Raw genomic sequence first — 19,027 nt, 5'->3', positions numbered from 1 at the left:
CGTTTTAATCGACATAGCAAAAGGCGGCAAAGCTTTTGTGTACCTACCTAACATACAGTGCTGTACTCTGGCGGGATAAATGTGCAGTAACACTCCCTGTTTCTACGGCGACTATTGCTATATTTTATTTTTAAGCGGTAAATATTATAGATTTAAATGGGCTCCGCGAAATACCCATAAACACGCGAACTTTTTTATCTAGTAGCGTCAGTCACGCTGCGTGCCTTTTTGGCAAACCTGAGACGCTCGTTGTTATCCAGCGCTTCCCTAACGGTTCCTTAATGCTTCTATGTCCACTCACTCTCTCCTGACGTCCAGGGGTCCGAACTGGGGTTGAACTTTTTCTTTTCTACTAGTATTCGGCGTCTTTAGTAGTCAGACCATTGGCACGCATATCCTTGACAAAATCAAGCCATAAAGGAAAAATAACAAAATAGATATGAAATCTAAGACAGGAAATATAACTACTTTGAATTTTAAATAAAAACTAGTAACTTGAGTTAAACATCATATATTTGAACTGTTATTTCTTTGGTACACTAGGAAATGTAAGCATGTTTTAAAACTAAATCTAGTACTTTTATACATTGGCATTTCAAGAAATGTATATAAATAATTTTTAACAATTTTGGGGTGGGTTTCAAACATTCTTTGGCAAAATAAAGATACAAATAAAAATAAGGATTCGTAAATCCATCTTTGCGGGCGCTGCACTGTTTTTTTTAAGGCTTTTTCACTACAAGTTTAGTTCTTTTTTAAATATCAAAATAAATTTGTATGGAACTTGTATGCTGGAATTACTATTTCAGAGTCAAAATCAATCTTAATATAATTCAATGAGAACTTAAAATAGTAAAATCAAGTAATATAACTGATCAATTAAAGTGATATAAAATTATGGTGTGAAATGGCCTATTATAAATAAAATGTACTTTGGGATGCAGACTGTAAATTATACATTAACATCAGTGCACGCAAATTTGAACTAAAATCTATACTTAAAATAAATCAACAACTTAATTACTGTATTTTTAAACATGTGAAAGGAGATTTTATAAAGGGTCGTTTAATTTTTTAAAATATAATATAAATGAAGCACCATTCACATAAAGAAAATTGAAATAAAAATATTATTCAGTGTACATTGAGATTAACTCGTGACATTTACATAGAATACAACAAACCACATGTGGTTATTATTATTGCTAACATTTAATTTCACCCTAAACATCAAGACTACCCAATTTCACCTTTATGACACAGGTATTAGGGCCGATAATGCATTGATGTGCTATTATAAATACCTAACCTAGTTACTAGACTATATAATAAATAATAATTATGTTACTTATCAAATAATTCCCGAACCAGTCACACAATAATAAAAATACAACTTTGACCACATATTCGAAACTCAACAAATGGCACACAACATACAAATTTTATTTTACAAAAGAAGAATCTGTCCAAAATATGGGCAAATAATCATGTTTATCTAGATAAAATGGACACAAAGTGTTTGGATTAAATTAAAATTTAAGTGTTTCTAAAATTCTTGCGAAACTTATTAAAAATTCAACCTATGATAAAGTCACTGGTTGTAATAATATAATCAATCGTAACAAATTCAAAACAATAGCTTAATACATACATAACAAAACAATCAAATGGCATGGCACAATCATTCTGAAATTAATTATTCGGAATGCAACCTTATTTTACGCTTAATCTAAAATGTATAAATATGTGTCAAAATGCAAAAATATATGAATCGCAATCTTTGGACTAATCACTTCTGTAATGGCAAGCTTTTGGTTATACATTACCAAATTCACAATCACTATTTATTTCACAAACATTCAGACTGACTCAATAATGAAGTACCTACGACTGAAGCATTCTAGTAATAAGATACACAAGCCTAGAATATTTGACATCTATTAAAATGAAATGTATATGAAAAGACAAAGTTATACGCAATCACATTAGCGTGGTTGTTATAGACCGTATTCCGACATCAGCGAGCTAACTTCCACATCTTTCGACTATGAAGCATTTAGTTTGCATTAAACTTGAGAAATCTTGAAAGCTGAAGAATAGTTGATCAAAATCAACTTTCTATGTTGAGGGGAAATGATAATGACCTAGGACAATTATCCCTGTCGTTTATATCAAAATATAGTGTTATGTGAATAATACATATAGTTAGTTATATGACGAAGCATAGATAACTATCAGGCCATTGTCCATTTTCCCATCTGAATTAGAAACAGAGTATATCCTAATTAATGGTAGTTTGTGATGAATTCGTGTATTATCATATGAGGTTAAACATTTCCAAAATGTACATACATAAATAGCGACTATCCACATCAAATTAATTGTAATTACTAGCATTAAGTTAATTGTATATTATGACTGTGAGACCGCATTATAAACTACAGAGCACACGCCACAAAGACAATTTTGGTTTATATTTAATTATACAGATCATATGCAATAATATGTATGACACAGCTACTTTCTTTTTGTAGCTCTCAAATGGTATAAAACATAATATTATGATGTCATTTGTATGAATATTATTAACAAATCTAAATTATTTTGTTTTGTAAGACCAGCGATTTTTAAATGACTTTAGGTAGGCTATGCTAAAAGACAATGTGATAAAAGATTAGGAAAATAAATATAATTTGTTAAATTAAATAGCAAATTCTTGTGACGTGTGCTTTTTTATTCTGCTGATATTAATTATTACACTCTACTCCAAGATATGTCTCATACGAAAATATTAATTGTGAAAATTCACACGATATTGATATAAGCTAAACATTTATAAAAAACTTTGAATTTGTTTTAGTAAATATATTTTGTTTCGTCAAATATTGTAAAGTGAGATTGGGACAAAATATTGTAACCAAAATATGTTTGAACTTTTTTGTGAATAAGAGGGTAAAGTATATTTTATATAATTTAAAATAAATAGGCGTACTGCAAGTAACGTTCGTAGACTCGTTGAAGAAATATATTTTCTTTGTTCTCCGCACAAAGTACCTCGTAATTTTTTGGCTTTGTAGAACTTTCTGGAAAAAGATAAATAAACATTAAAAATGCCAGCTAAAGATAATTTTCGATTGCTTAATTAAAATCACAAAGAATAGTTTAAATTGGATTTTTTAAAATATATTATAAGGATGTAAAAAAATGAATGATTTTTTTATTGCATTGCACTAGTAAGTATTTATATAAAAATCAATACATATTAGTATATTAGTAATATTATGGTATGTTATGTTAGACATTTCGGACACGCAACAGATAATAAACGTTTGCCAAATTAGATTAAGTACCTACCTATATTTCTGAATAAATGATTTGATTTTGATTTTATAAAAAAATATTAAAAAGAAAATAACAGAGGCGTGGACCAGTATGACCACTCCGTATCCTCGCATGGATGTCGTACGAGGCGACTAAGGGACGCATACCCTTGGCAGCTGAAGGCTACAATAGCAATCCCAAGGAGGATTCACAACCAGTAAAATCACAATCGAATATTGAACAATGTTTTTTTTACGCTGACTGATAAATCAGAAAGTTTGTGTGTATTTGTGTATGTATGTTTGTTACTCTTTCACGCAAAATCTACTGGACTGATTGTTATGAAATTTGGTACACGGGTAGAATATTACCTGGAATAACACATAGGGTACTTTTAATTCCCAAATCCCCACGGGGCGCGGCTAGTGTATTATATAGCACACAAACAATACCTATATTTACTTAAATAGGTATTGATAGAGTATCGACGGATCCACAGTCGACCTCGGCGCTCGCGATGTCGGCGACACAAGGAAACCGACGTCGATTTACATAAAAGGACGACTGATGAAGCATATCATTATTATGTAATGCTCAGTTAGTTAACTCATCACATTTAAGTTTCTTTATTTTATTCGCGGTAATTTTTTATCCACTGCACATTTCACAATTATTTACTCAGTCCATGGAATTTAACAACTTCTAAAATAAATGAACAGCAAAAGAACAAAAAATGACAACTTTCCATACTAAATCATGTCCTGACCTGTGGTCCGACCAAAAAAAATGTCATTTTTTGACATCGACTTCTTTGAATAGGTACGGACTCAGTTTCATCGTGTGGCGTGTTGTTCCGCCCTAGAATAGGACCACTCAATGTCCCTCAGTCTATGTCGTACGAGGCGACTAAGGCACAAAGCCTGGGCAGCTGATAGGCAACAATATGGGGGTTGGCGTCAGGCAGGCGGCCGGTTGTAAAATCTTCGCGGCTTCACAGCCTCGAACGCAACCGGGAACATGCAGAGATGAAAGACTGACTCAGTTTCATCATCATCCGTGACTTCTCAAAAAATCTGTGCCTGTGTTATGGACACAAACACAGAAAAGGGCACAACACACTTAGAACCGCAGACATATCTTAAGTACAAATTGCCCGAGCTAGAACCCAGGACCACCAAACCCAGGTTTGGTGCTACGCCGCCATCATCAAGCGGATAGGTAGTTAATAAAAAGTTATTCTTCACCTGTATTAGCAAAAGTTAATAGTATTTCTTCAATAGCTTCTTATCATCAGTTAGCAACTCCAATAATTCTTCTGTACTCTTGTTTTCACTGCGGAATTTCTCCATCTGTTCCTTGGGCACGGTCCCGTTGAGGAGCATGTCAATGTTGACCTTCAGTCGCTTCAGAGGCGCCAGGGATTTGTCCTTACAGGGTTCCTGACCCATGGCCTCCAGGGAGTCACTTAGAAGTTCGTCTATCAGACGCTTGTTGAAACCTGCCGTGACAAATGTTAATTAAAAAACATACAAGCAATTAGTTTTTAATTTGTGCATATTTATTTACATAGGAAGGAATGTATTTGAGATTTAACCAAATGCCAGATTTAAAAACTTACAATATATTTATCTGCCATGGGAAACATGCGTAATTATACATGTATGTGTTTATATATTTATGCAACAAATTACTAACGTATCTTAAAATGTCAAAGTTGATTACTGAAATAAGATTAAGTCTTGCATGCGTATTGTACTGCATAACAAGAATAAGTTTTATCTTTCAAAATTAAAATTATTATAAGCGAAAAGTCTTTTCACATTTTGAATGCGTTTTTATATTTAAAAGGTCTACTGACCGCACAAAACCTATATGAATTATCGACACGCAATCTGGCATTCGGTTTGTGTATTTTTGTACATCTATTTACATAATGCAAAAACAAAATACTTTTTTTTTTACATTCGCCCTTTTAAAGCCCCTCTTCCACGAACGACTTGCGATACATAAAACTAAAATTAGCCAGCACCTTGACACCTTTTTCATACCAATGTAGACCTTATCGCCCTTAACCTAGGAACCTTTCTCCTTTATCCCCCACCGCCCGACACCGTAGATTAACAACAAAATGGGACATGAACTCACTCAAACATTACCCTCGATTTCGCCGCACTTCGCCGCTGACCTGACATATGTTTGCTAGAAATAAAATCAATGTTGAAGCATGTACTCCTCCTCCGAAGCACAGATTATAGTCGAAGTTATTGTCCTATGTGGGCCAGAAAGTTCACCAAGCGAAACACACAACAGCTATTAAGATTTATTATTCTTTAACCCGTCGATCGCGGAGAACCGAGACACAATAGATAAACAATTGTTTGATCGGCGCATTTGCACCGGTTTGTAAGGTAAACGTCTGTGAAAAATGTACTGTAAAGGAATATAACCTATGAATTGGTTCTATACCTCTTCCCGTTGATGTCGTATGAGGTAACTAAGGGTCATATTGCCTTGAAGGCGGCGTATAATAAAATCAAAGCCGAATCTCAAAATTTTTTTGGTTTATTTTCACGGTGACGCTTTTCAGCATCTCAGCTCAGAATTTAAAATGTGAGGATGAGACAGACAAAACAGCGAGCGCTGTTCGTCTTGTGGTTGACGTTTGACCTGTGAACTGAATGGTCTCGGGTTGGATTCCTATTCGTGTCACATGAGTTTGTATACCAATCAGACACGTGTAATATAGTTTTCGTTGACCAACACTCGCGTCCGTGAATGAAAACATCTTGAGAAAACCTGCAATGTATTGATGATTTATGAATGTGTGAAAACCACACCAATATTATCCAGGAAAACATTGTGTTCCAACATGCCATGAGGAATCCGGCACGAGTAGGTATACTGTTTGTATTATCATTTCAATGGCAGATACTATAAATTTTTTGGGAAAAAACTAGATAATGTACATATTAAATATGTTCATGTAATTTCGTTTTCTGTACCTAAATCCATAAAAATGTGGTAGTCCAATTCCAGATTCTGGAATGTAAGTACTCGTATAAGACGTAAAAAAAATAAGCATCATGAATACAACTCTTTCCCAAAATTCCCACATTAAATGCCGAGAACGGGGCGAATAACGTAGGTATGATATATGTTACGAATCGCGTACATGAGTTATCACAACTTATTATGACACCTAAAACTTTATAAGAAGTCCACTAGTCCTATTACTAAAGTATTAAAAGCTAACCACACTAATGACGCAAAAACATCAAACAAAAAGCCAATTGCAAAATCGAACACCACACGTCCTCTACATGTAATTGTAACTTATGTTTGCATAATAAGTATGTGGGGCATATTGTTCACACTCATTAAATGACAGTGCATAATTGGTTATATACCTATCACTCCACCTTGTGAAAATGAATGACACTCATGTACAATGAGTGTTGAATAGGACCCGTTGATGTCTTATGTAGGTGAAAAATGCTATTAATAAAAACATTAAAAAATGGCGTTTTTTCATCTTTACTCAATGTCATTTTAACCATGACGTGTTTGTCTGATAATGGCCCGCTGTTATAGCGCACACACATAAGCGATGTACTTCACACAATCGAAAACAGTGCAGATATGTTTCTGTGTCTTATTTAAGAGAAAAATTACGCACCTAAGTATTTGAGCTTGTCTTCCGAAGCTATCATGGTCAGTAGGAGGGCCAGGAGGTACCTCATGCGAGAGAGGGTCATGCTGGAGTCCACCCCTTCCAATTCCTCCGAAGAATCTTTCTCCTCGACACTGAGCTGCCCCAATTCACTGACGCAACCCTTTTCATGGCTCTCCAACTGGACCTTCAACTTAAAAAACTGTCCACACTTTGAACATTTGTATGCATTTGCTTTACCGTGAATATTACGCATGTGAGCTTTCATGTGGGGCAACTGGGAAAAGTACGTAGGACACATGGCACAAGGGAACGGCTTCTCCCCTGTGTGCCTCCTGATATGTAGCATCAGAGCATTCGAGTGTGAGAAGCGACGGTTGCAGATCCTACACGGATATGGTCTGTCACCTGTGTGAGCTCTACGGTGAACATTGAGCTGAGTGGACTGTGTGAAGCGTTGCCCGCACTCCGGACACTCATGCGGACGTCTCTTCTCATGAACCCGCATATGTTCAGACAAGTGGCCTTTCAGTTTTTTATTACAAATAGGGCACTGCACTCGGCGACCACCATGACTCACTTGGACATGCCTACGCATCGAACTGAGCTCCTTATATTCTTTACCACAATATTGGCAGATAAAACCTTTGAGCTTCAAATGCTCTTTGATATGCTGTGCAAGCTGCAGCTGAGTTTTAAAGTGTTCATCGCAGATGTGACAATCTAAAGGAGTTGAACTTAGATGCTTAGTCTTCTTGTGGAATACCAACTGTTCTTGGTCGCTAAAGCTCTCCGTGCAATACAAACATTTGAAACTGCCATATTTATGTATGTGAACATCGAGATGGGAACTCAAGCTTTCTTTCAATCGGAATACCTTGTCACAGATCTGACATACATAACTCTTTGGTATGTACAACTCGGGGTGACGTCTCCTAATATGCAGTTGGTGATTGACTTTGTGACTGAACTGTCTCAAACATTTAACACATTCATAACGTTTGATTTTCATGTGGACGTATATATGGCGTCTCATTGATGTCTTGGTGGTAAATGTTTTGCCACAGTAGTGGCATTCGAAGACTGGCAATGTTAATAGCGACCCAGTGCTTAGTATTATTTGTTTAGTATCATCCGCAGGCTTGTTTTTCGGTACAGAGTTAATTTGTTTCTCTTTCTTTTTTTTTGAATTTTTCTTATTAGAATTTATTACTGCAGTTTGTATTGCACTTGTTTCAGTTTCATTTTGGTTAGATATACCAATTTCGTTGTTGTTGACAGTAGGAGGGGCTTCATTTTTCTTCTGTTTGCTGTCTTGGATCATCAGCTCGCTTTTTAATATGTTGTCAAAAAGTTTGAGGTGATCTTTACTTTTCCTTTTAATCCTGCCGCTTTTTGTCAACAAACTGTCTTTACTTATGCTGAAATGGTCATTTCTGCCACTCTTTCTAGTTTTACCAGTAGACTCATCTAGGTCAACATTTACTACCTGTGGCACTTTATCAACAGTGGATTGCCTGTGTTTAGATTTTTTCACGTCTTTGGCATCGTCACCTGTTGATTTATCTACATTTTTACCACAACCTTTCTTAGTAGATGCACTTTTTGGTGCCTTTGGTCTACTTTTTACATTAGCCATGTTACAGTGAATACTAAAAGCTTAGTTACCTCACCGCATTTCAAAGCGATAGACCCACCACCAATGAGAAGAAATGTTAGTCGCTACGGTTGAAGTTGGACTGCGTACTTACATGCAGCGTGTCGTTAGCATTCCTATAATCACCTCACTATCGTAGATAACAACTTATTCAAACAATGATGCTCCGCCACTAATGTGTGAAGGACTACCTTTTGTCTCAGAACATCTTCGTTTACCTTGAACGATATTTCACACACAATACAACTGTTACTTCTATTACACGATTTTACACTTAATTATTATTGATATTACGAGTTAACAAAGCTCGTTTATTGAAACTATTGGAAAATATTGTGGAAATCAACAAGACTTCGCTCGCAGCGTAAAAATGATACAATCAATGAATGAATGAAATGCACTGAGCTCATAACATGAAGGAGCGAGAAGGAGCATCCAGTTGGAAACTGTCATAAAAAAGGAAATGTGCATACTAACGACATCTAGTGACGAGTAATGTGTAGCTTGTATTTTTCTGTTATTTATTTCCGCAAAATATTAGTTTTAATTAAAATAAATTATCAAGCGATAATGAATACAATGCAAATAAGTTACTATATCCACAATAACCAAGGATTTATATGTTTAAATTGTAGTAAAAGTATAGATGTTAGCGCCATCTGTTATTATTTTTATTAAAATGGGACATAAGGCCGAGTGCATACACCATCATAGATATACAACATAAACAGGTAACGGGCCTGCGTAGAAGCGACCCTCCGTGGGAGGTCTACGAGGATCACGCTGATCAATACAATCATTAGTGCGCTACGAGTCATGCGTTTAATTATTTACAGTACGCAATACAAGGCTAGGTCGAGGAAGATCAATACTAGCTTTAAAATTCTTGAGATATTAGTACCTAGTTTAGACATTTTACTTCTTAACAAGAAAACCTGATAGATATTTTTATAAGTAATATTTATTTATTGTTATTTAAATAGTTACATACATAAATTATTTATTTCTTAGGCTTTTATTCACAAAAATACGAGGATTTAACGCCAAGTGAAGTAGGTATGGTATGGTAGGTGTGCCATATATCATTCTTCGAGATAAATAGCTTATCGTCAGATTAACGCGTGTCACAACACATTCACAAATTCAATCACACTATTGTAGAATTTTAGAAACAAGTGAAATCATTTAACATTGCAAATAGGTATATATATTTCCATTTAGCTTTTACATAGGTAATTACATATACCTATGAGTCATTTATTTACATAAAGTGATTATTTATACGCAAAATAAAATACATAACACAAAGGACATAGTGAGACGTAAGTATAACGTAATTTCCAAATACTTTTGCCCGCGAGTACGCCGCGTGTAATATCCAAGGGAACAGTACTATATTCCCGGATACAATGTAACCATAGAATGTCCTTTTCCGTACTTCTAACCTGGTGGTTGAATATAAAGCGTGAAAAGGTAACAACTCACTTTCGGATTTATACCAATTTAAATACTATTAGTTGGGACATTGGATATTAGGTTGCTCGCACTTATGATACCTACCGAAGATAAAGCTTAGGTAAGACCTGAGCTGGATGGATCCCTCTTACCTACGTATCGTAAGTTTTACGTAAGTACTCTGTAAGAAAATTAAGTTTTACGCGGAAAAATATCCATGAGTAAAATACCTAGGTACCTAATGCCAGCACCACACTGTCGCCGAACTCAGGCACATGTCGTCGCGAATGCGTGGACATTGCGTAGATAGTATGAGCGCTTTTATTTACCGCAATGAGAAATTAATATTAAATTAAAAACGAATATGCCAAAATTTGGCAAACTGGCGACGACAGTGTGGAGCCGGCATAACTAATATGGACAAATTGTAAATTTCGGTAACATTGAAATGTGACCAAGTACTTCTGGACCATAGAACTTTATCGTGAAAAATAGACAATATAGGCCTAGGTATATTATTATGCATTTTTTAACTTACATGTTAAGTAACATTTAAAAAAATCGAAGCAAATCAAACAAAGACCAGCGTTGATGTCTTTTCTTTTATAATCTTAGAGTATTATGAGACTGTTTAAAAGACATCAACGTCTTATGATTTTTCGTATTGATTTTTAATATTCTGTCAGAAAGCAATGGAGTATTTTAAATGTACAAATGCTCTAGTTTAATTAGGCTCATTTTGTAAAGTTTGAATGGTAGGTACCTCACTTCGATTCTTAATCTACGCACAGAGGTAGGTTAAGTACCTAACCTGGACTCTGTACGAAAATTTAGGAACATTTAAAAGATTTTTTGATTTAGAAATCAAATTATTAAAATGGTTACTTGGATAGATCTATAGGTATATGGCGTAGATACTTATAGATATGTAGAATTACGCGCTATTGGACAATGTAATATAATTGGACTGCAAGCGTGCGTGACACATGTTGGGAATAATAGAAAAACACATTGAAGTTTTCCTGTATCTATTGTTGGGCCAGGAAGCCTGTCTTTTGTCTCATAAATATGAGTAGGCCGCATGCTGAACTTACATTTATGTTTCACGACGTTACAATACTGTATATTTATGTATTTGCGTAGATGTAGCCGATAGAGCATTAAATATATATGTACTTTTCCGTCAGATATAAAAATAACGTTCTACAAAACCCGTGACTTGAACGGTAATGTCAATTAGCTTTTGCAGTCTGCTTCACTCAGATTAAATAGTTAACTGTGTACATAATAAGTACTTGTCTTTTTAATGTAATGTCATGACTCGCAATCTTCGAGTCCTTTATAAAGTACATAATGTATGTAACGATTTTCACATAAATTAAGGGCGAAATTATGTCATCTGTTTATCAACGTTCGAAAATTCTTATCACACTGATTTCATAAATGTAACTAAGTATACTTATTTATCTCCTAGGTTAGTGGCCCCAATGGCACCCTCGCCTATATAGCGCCTGGACGCGACTTTCCCCATTGTTCAGTCACAATGGTGGCCGGCTTGCAGCACAGACCGCCGACAATTGCACAATGTACAATGATGACATTGTTATGACCGCCGCACTGAGATTATCTTCAGGATGCTGTGGGGTTGATGATTCGTCTTGTTTTACCGATTTTAGTACCACTGGATCAATCTATGGGGCACCAACTTAAATCGGGGAAAACGGGACGAAGCATGAACTGTTTCGGTATAAACAATGTCGAAACTTGCCTAGTGCGTCAGTTATAATTATATAAAACAAAAAATTCGTATTTTTTAAGGCGTACCGCGTTACACCTATTTGTTGCGTATGGGCATCCATACGCAGCAAATACAAACATATTTTTGCCATTTCTTTCGTAGGAACACCCGACTGCTCACAATCTACTACCTTTTCATACTGGTGGATTTAAATAGCCTACTGTCATTAACTAAAGGTGATTTATTGTTTTCCCCTAGTGAAGTAAAGGAAATGGAAACCATAACAAGCCTCTTAATGGCACAGCCCCTCTTCGATTTATACCTAAATACCTATGGGGTTAATGGGGTGACGGTGTTATACATCTAGTCTACCTACACAAAAAGGGTAGGTAGGTACCTAATTCACGCATGTACAAATATGGTTACCACTGAGATATAAGGACTGAATCAGCTTATTAAAATTTTATTAGAGATCTTATCTTATTATACGAAGATTTCAGTTATCAATGAGTTTCAAATAATGCAATCAAAATAGTAATTTAATTATGGTTTCAGAAGTAATTTATGTTTTTTTTTATTGCGCAAATATATCCAAGTCTACATGCCAGTTTCTCACAAGTAAAGCTTCGTGAGACTTGATTTTTATCAAATATTTTTTTTACATGTGAGCACTCATTTACATAAACGAATTAATGGATACGCTTGCGTCAAATGTTCTATTTCACGGAAATTTCATAAGAAAAATGTAATTTGAAACAATGGCGCGGCCCTGATTGCACACACTTTTTTTGGGACATTTCGGGGACAATAGGCGGAACGAATGTGTTGTCTACTGAATTCTCAAAACACAACAGTATCACCTTTCGAGCCCCTTCCAAGGATTCCTACTGGGCCTATGCATCGCGGTCAGTCGTGGCATGGCTCATATTGAGGCAATCGTGACCGGAGTCTTACTTAGGTATATCTACTCTTAGCTTTGTCTACCTCGTAAGGTAGACAAAGAGAGGTAAATAAAGACGTGGTAATGTATTGTAATAAATAGGTATGCCACCGGACAATGTTCAGTATAGGTATTTATGTGTATAAGAACCGAAATATAAGATTACCTACGAACGTAGTAAGTAAAACTTATTTTCATAAAATAAGTTTTTTACATAAATGACATATTTTTTTGCAGAGAGATCTTATTGCATTCAATGTGTGATAAATCATGTCCGTGCAGTAAACCATTGAGATGTTCTCACGTCTGGGGCCGTTCTTGGGTGCACCATCAGGTCATGCTATTATTAGTATAATAAATAAATATATTAGGACAAATCACACAGATTGAGCTAGCCCCAAAGTAAGTAAATAATGCATTGTCATTGTCATCGAAACTAAACATGTATAAGTAAGTATACAAAATATCAGCTCAAATGGTTGAAGATGCCTATCTGCTTTAAAATTGAGTATCTAGTAAGATTCCTCCCAGACATACGGACATAGGTATATAGTTACATTGAATGTTAAGTAAAAAAATTAAGCATACTCAACTTAGGATTAAACCATATACAATTTGCCAAGGCCTAGGATACCTGAATAGGCTACCTAGAGCCTAGAAGGCGTACCAAGCGCCATGCAAAGGGTTCATTCAACCCATGGATCTGTACCGGAAAATAATTTGAGTGTCAACCTAATTTCTATTTATAATTGCGTCACAGTCTACTTAAATGCGGAGGCATGCCTGATGTCGTTCTAAGATAAAATGGTAGCTTGATGACATTGCAACAACAATTAATGTGTCCATGGATCTTCTGGCTGCATAGGATAGAATTATAATATGGTTTCTGGACCTACAACCCCAAAATTAAAGTTTAAAAGAAATTATAAATAGTAGGTACATTTGTGTGTTGTCTCTCAAAACAAACAGTATGAGGAAGTACCTATAATGGGGCATTTAAACACATAATTTGCCCTAAAGGGCAACCTTGTTTGAATGTATTGTGTTTATTATTATCTACTTTTATTACCAACATAATTATATAAAGAAGCGATCATAGAAGCTCTATGGTGTTCGTTTCTGCCCTACTTCATCTTTGTCACCTAACAGAACATCTACTTTACTCATTTCTGTTGAATTAGTTCTAATCAAAGTGTTATTTATGACGGAGACATCTTCATTTGCGCTCTAATAAATCGTCCTCTCGCCAATGCACAAGTACTTCGCTCCATCTGCAGTGCACCTGCCATAAATCCGTCTAGAAGCATATCTACAATAAAGATCGTCTTATTGGGACAAGCGGGGGTTATTTTCCAAAGACTGCACTTGCTACAATCTTAGAACATTCATTTTATTTCGCGTTTCGTTCCCGCGGTGATCGGAAGTCGTCGCGTTTCGCGCCAACTTTTGACAGTTATCTTTTTCTTTTGCGACAAGAGGTTCGTCTTACCAGCCAGCGCTGACGTTTTCATGTTCAGGTTTTGTGGTGAAAATGGTGAAATTCTGGTGGATGTTCGTATTATTCGCTAAAACAGCTTGTGCTAGCGACAACGCTTTACCAGGAACTGAGGAAGGAAAAGGTGATTAATTTAAAATAACAGTGGTCTTTTTTAAATTTAACTACCGTTTAGGTACATTGGATTCGAAAAGTTTAGTAGGTATAAAGTGAAATAACAAAACAGGAAACTTTAACTAAAGGAACGTTTAACTTTTTAATGGAAAGGAGAAATGAACAGGAGAATAAAATTAGATATTAGGTACTTAGGTGCCAACCTAATATAAGGTCAAAATAATTTTTAAGTGAGCATTAAAATGATGATGATGATATAAATGCAGTAAGTTAAGATAAAAGGCGATAGATCACAAAAAAATATTGACGGAATAAACAACAATGGAACACAGAAAGGAAAACTATAACATTATGAATTCAAAATTACACGGTTCACTTTGAAAATACTCGGTCAGATTTAATTTGGCTCCCACGCTTTCCCTGTTATTATGTTGAGGTTGAGAGTATTTACAACACTGTGAAAATAAGTTAGGTACGTTGTATTATTTGTATAAGTACTTTATTCTAGTAACTAACATTAGAAAGATGTTAAATAAAGGGATATTTTTTATTAAATTAAATGACTACTTGTAGTCTTCAATACCTACTTACCTACATACGTAGTTTTGTTGTTAAAAATTTAATTGCAGGTAAGGGTTTGTCATTTAGCCATAATTAAAGTCATAAAACGTAAAATCTTGAATAGGACTGCAGCAACTATTTCACGGTACTGAACATGAGACAATAGAGAGAAAACAAACCCAGGATAGACGTAGAATATAATCGTACGTTCTATAACTTTCAATTGTATCTTGATATAAGTACCTAGTGCTAAATACGTTCTTTTGTGTTTTGCATACGGTTAATTGTTGAATGATTAAAATTATCCGGTTTGAAGGACCATCGCTCTCGGTTCCATACATTACTATATACGACCTATAGGTAGTTTTACAGTAAAAGTCATGTAAACAAAGATGTTTTATTTAATTTAGTACCTATTCAACTATCATTTTTCACGACTCGATAAATTCATGTTAATATTTAGTTAGAATCAAACAAATCAAATCAACTTCTGCCGTAGGATTGAAAGGAATCCATCATTTTTCCAGAGTCCCGTTTGCTGCCACTGTTCGAGGGTAAAAGGTACGACCGCCCTAGCGGGCCAGGGGTTGGGCCCGTGGGGCTCCCGCCTCTGACCAGTGTACCCATTGCTGGTGAGAGGTGCTCCGCCCGCCTGGAATCCGCCTTAGACCAGTTGAAGAGACGGAAACGGAACCAGCCGAAGAACCTTGACCCACCTTTGGTAAGAATCCTTTTGCTATGCTTCTACACTACCTAATTAAACGCGTGGTTCCGCCCTAAAATAGGACCACTCCATATTTTAAGCACAAATTCATTAGGCAAAGTTATGCAGAACTGTGTCCTGTATTTTTAAGTTTATATAGTCCCCGACGTAAACAGAGAGAGGGTGAAAAACATCAATTTTATTAACTCTCTTTACGCCTGTGTATTGAATGTGACAATACGGCTCACAATTGTATAAAACAATTCTTATAAGGTACCTAGTTTTTTTTCTTTTTGTTGCTTTTTGTTAGCCAATGCCAGACATGATTCAATGTCGATTTTAAATATTAATTTACATTTTTTGTTACAGAGTCAGAGCATAGATCTCAATGGCTACAGTTTATACCAACAAATGAGATCAGCCCCAGTGGACATGTATGTAACCAGAATGCGCGTACGACTGCCACAAAACAGCAACTGGGTGCGAGTTGAGAAGTGCTATTTCGACCCGAGAAACATCTCTTTGGATACAATGTTGCTATTCCACGACTTGACAATCAGTGGAAATGTAGATCTTTACGACGCTAATGAACTAGACAGAGGTATACCACCAAGCAGAAGGTTGCGACGGAACTATGCAGACACGCGCCCTTACGACGCACCACCATACCCCGATGACTCATACACTCGAGGCAGAGGTGGCTGTAACATGATCCTAAGACTCCGCAAAGCTGGCATCGGCTTCCACACGAGACCCCTCAACCAACAACCAGGAAAGTTCAACGTGAAAACCGACTCAGAGTTCGTCGAGCCTGGATTCATCAGCGTCTACGCGTACGGATGCGAGAAATATATAAACAGGAATTCTATTAGGAATAAGGATAATTTGCCCTTACGACGCCGAAGAAGATCTGACGAATTTTCCTTTGAGCCTCATCTTGATATTCCTTATAAGAATTTCGACAGTCGATCAGCTGATAATAATTGGGATATTGTGTATGAACCGCGGAGTAGAGTCAACTACGAGAGGAGCAAGTTGTTCCGGCCTGAGGATGATTTGGACGAAGTCGAAGATATATCGCGCGAGATGGAAGACATATTCACGAAGGGCATTCGTACACTACTCACTACTTATATGAAGAAAGAGCTCCAACCAGCTATAAAAGACACACTTATGAGAAATATGGGTTATGTGATATCATATGGATAGAGTTAGTCATAAAAATAGTACTTACCTATAATATGTATAGTAATCTAGTTAAATATATTGTATGTATATTTATTTATGGTTTAGGTTGGGGTGTATGCAATTGGTAAAGTCAAAATTATACAAACATGATTTTTATAATTTTCTATTAATAAATGTATGTTGGTAAGGATTATAATTTTATTAATAAATAACTAATTCTATGAAATAAATATATTAATTACAATCTACTGCTAGTATCACAGGGATATGGATAAGATTCTAATTTCAAATTACTGATTGCTACTTAAACAACAACTTATGAAAAATAATAACAACATGATAGAATTAAAAAGACAACTCAACAGATAAGCTACCTATATAAGATAAGTACCTAAGTACTACATTTTATTTATACACTATAAAACCACACTTTTTTACAAACAGTAGCTGTATGCAAAAACCATTCAGATTGTAATGTATATTGGCAAAAAAATCACAAACATTTTCAAATACTTGTGATAACTCAAACTAAGCTAACCCCACTTTTTATATTATTTTTTTGCCAGATAAAGCAATGACCATTATATACTAATAAAAATAAGTAAGTTATAATATAAACAGAAACATAAAAAAATTAAGGTTGTTAATATGCTATGATTTCAGATTTCTTTTCTGTCTCAGAAGAAAAGATAAACTTATTGGTAATAGGAACAAATCAAACAAAACAAACTGAAAAACTAATTCATATACCAAATAAACTATTCATAAATAAGATAAAATAAATTAGGTAAATAAACTAGCTACCACCCTTGTATCCTTAACAGAAGGCTCTTTATTTCATCATAAGCCGCAAAATGGAGTGCGGATGTCAAAACAGCCTTCAACATACTCGGCCAATAACCTTTGTACAATGCCAGCATTCCTTCTTCTGTCACAGTCAGCCGCACACAATGAAAAACCCCTCTGCAATACATTTGCCGTCCAAAGCCACTCCTATGTTTTTGAAAACCTTGAATTTGCAATCTTTTCTTCACTAAATCAAATGGATATATAACAGTTTTAGCCACGGAGCCAGCTATGGAACCTGCCAAAAGATTCCCCAATAGGGATGTCTCAATTGTTGAAAAAACATTAATTTCTTTCCGTTGGAAGTACTGGACCTTGTTCAATATACTATTAGTAAAGAATTTATAGACAGCGAATTGTATGCCAGCATTGGGTGCTATCTGTCCTAGTGTTGGAATGATGCCTTTGAATAGAGATCTGAAGCCCTCATGTCTAATCATCATTGCAGATGCATCAACAAATCCTTTATAAGCCTTGTTTTTTTTCTGCTCGGCTATTAACCTCGTGCGGACCGTGTCAAACGGATACGATGCTACCGTAGCGACCGCCGCGGCAACCGCCCCATTCACAAAGTTGATCCAATGCTTATGAACAGTGTAATACTGTGGATCAGTTCTCTGGAAAAGGTGTGTCAATTTCTCAAAAGTCGAAAACTGTAGAATGCCAAATGTAATGGAGAGGTACTGTGCTGGTATGTGACCACTCCATAAAGCGAAAATTCCTTCTTCTTTGACGATGGATGTAGTAGCTTGTAATATTGAACTGTATTTTGATCCTTTTTGTATAGGTTCAAGTTGTAACTGAAACCTTATTTTTAGGACATCAAGAGGTTGAGCTACGGCCCTCGTAACAGCTCCAGCAGCGCCGCCGGCTATTGCTGTATGGTATATAGTTAAGTTGGATTTTATATCTTTTATTAAGTGTACCATTTTGAAAATGTTGTTTGAAAGATAAAGTTAAAAATATACTAGTAGAAACATCCTTTCAATATTCATCATATTTGTTCATTCATTTTAAACAGTTTTCACTTTCACAAAAACAAAAATAAACATAACCTCAAATTCAAAAGACAAAACTCAAAAACTCTGTGACTTTACTTGACGTTAGTGCCCTTGACTTGACAAATGTGATATGTCAATAAGGCATATTACGCAAAGCTCAGCGCAGATGGCGCCAACATTGCCAATGGAGGCAAAAAGCGTCAGTTTTCAATATTGTTGCAGATTTACGACCAAAAATACCTTCTACGCAATCGTGGTTCGAGTTTAAAGGAAAAAGGAAGGATTTAGTGGATTATCCTGAAAATAATAACATTATTTTAGGTTCTGGGTTATTTGGT

General features: G+C 35.6%; 3 protein-coding genes across 5 annotated transcripts; 1 reads left to right on the top strand and 2 right to left on the bottom strand.

Moving 5' to 3' along the window:
* Window positions 1–1,978: 1,978 nt before the first annotated feature.
* LOC128672993 (zinc finger protein OZF-like) lies at window positions 1,979–9,080 on the bottom strand. Of its 3 annotated transcripts, XM_064436199.1 has the most exons (4): window positions 8,743–9,071; window positions 6,998–8,545; window positions 4,566–4,819; window positions 1,979–3,083 (listed from the first exon to the last, which is right to left on the bottom strand). In XM_064436199.1, exons 2-3 carry the CDS (start codon window positions 8,313–8,315, stop codon window positions 4,581–4,583), a joined length of 1,557 nt encoding a protein of 518 aa, XP_064292269.1. In that variant the 5' UTR covers window positions 8,316–8,545; window positions 8,743–9,071; the 3' UTR covers window positions 1,979–3,083; window positions 4,566–4,580. The 3 variants fall into 3 exon arrangements, with proteins under 3 accessions (XP_064292269.1, XP_053606529.1, XP_053606530.1); XM_053750554.2 differs by having other exon boundaries at window positions 6,998–9,072; XM_053750555.2 differs by lacking the exon at window positions 1,979–3,083 and adding an exon at window positions 5,467–5,520 and having other exon boundaries at window positions 4,680–4,819; window positions 6,998–9,080.
* Window positions 9,081–14,265: 5,185 nt separating this feature from the next.
* LOC128673158 (uncharacterized protein) lies at window positions 14,266–17,032 on the top strand. Its single transcript, XM_053750807.1, has 3 exons — window positions 14,266–14,400; window positions 15,479–15,672; window positions 16,024–17,032. The coding sequence occupies exons 1-3, from the start codon at window positions 14,313–14,315 to the stop codon at window positions 16,861–16,863; spliced, it is 1,122 nt and encodes a 373-aa protein (XP_053606782.1). The 5' UTR covers window positions 14,266–14,312; the 3' UTR covers window positions 16,864–17,032.
* On the bottom strand, window positions 16,992–18,799 carry LOC128673159 (mitochondrial thiamine pyrophosphate carrier-like). Its single transcript, XM_053750808.2, has one exon. The coding sequence runs from the start codon at window positions 18,615–18,617 to the stop codon at window positions 17,643–17,645; it is 975 nt and encodes a 324-aa protein (XP_053606783.1). The 5' UTR covers window positions 18,618–18,799; the 3' UTR covers window positions 16,992–17,642.
* Between the last annotated feature and the right edge of the window lie 228 nt (window positions 18,800–19,027).

Source organism: Plodia interpunctella, chromosome 10, assembly GCF_027563975.2.
Source record: "Plodia interpunctella isolate USDA-ARS_2022_Savannah chromosome 10, ilPloInte3.2, whole genome shotgun sequence".
NCBI classification, from domain to species: Eukaryota; Metazoa; Arthropoda; class Insecta; order Lepidoptera; family Pyralidae; genus Plodia; species Plodia interpunctella.
This window is presented reverse-complemented; position numbering and strand designations above follow the sequence as displayed.

Bases quoted from the DNA above. Each gene is read 5' to 3' on its own strand.
- LOC128672993 (XM_053750554.2), bottom strand. From the start codon at position 8,630: ATGGCTAATGTAAAAAGTAGACCAAAGGCACCAAAAAGTGCATCTACT. The intron at 4,820-6,997 runs GTGCGTAATTTT...TTGTCACGGCAG, and splicing joins AGACAAGCTCAAATACTTAG to GTTTCAACAAGCGTCTGATA.
- LOC128673158 (XM_053750807.1), top strand. From the start codon at position 14,313: ATGGTGAAATTCTGGTGGATGTTCGTATTATTCGCTAAAACAGCTTGT. The intron at 14,401-15,478 runs GTGATTAATTTA...TCATTTTTCCAG, and splicing joins AGGAACTGAGGAAGGAAAAG to AGTCCCGTTTGCTGCCACTG. The intron at 15,673-16,023 runs GTAAGAATCCTT...TTTTTGTTACAG, and splicing joins AGAACCTTGACCCACCTTTG to AGTCAGAGCATAGATCTCAA.
- LOC128673159 (XM_053750808.2), bottom strand. From the start codon at position 18,617: ATGGTACACTTAATAAAAGATATAAAATCCAACTTAACTATATACCAT.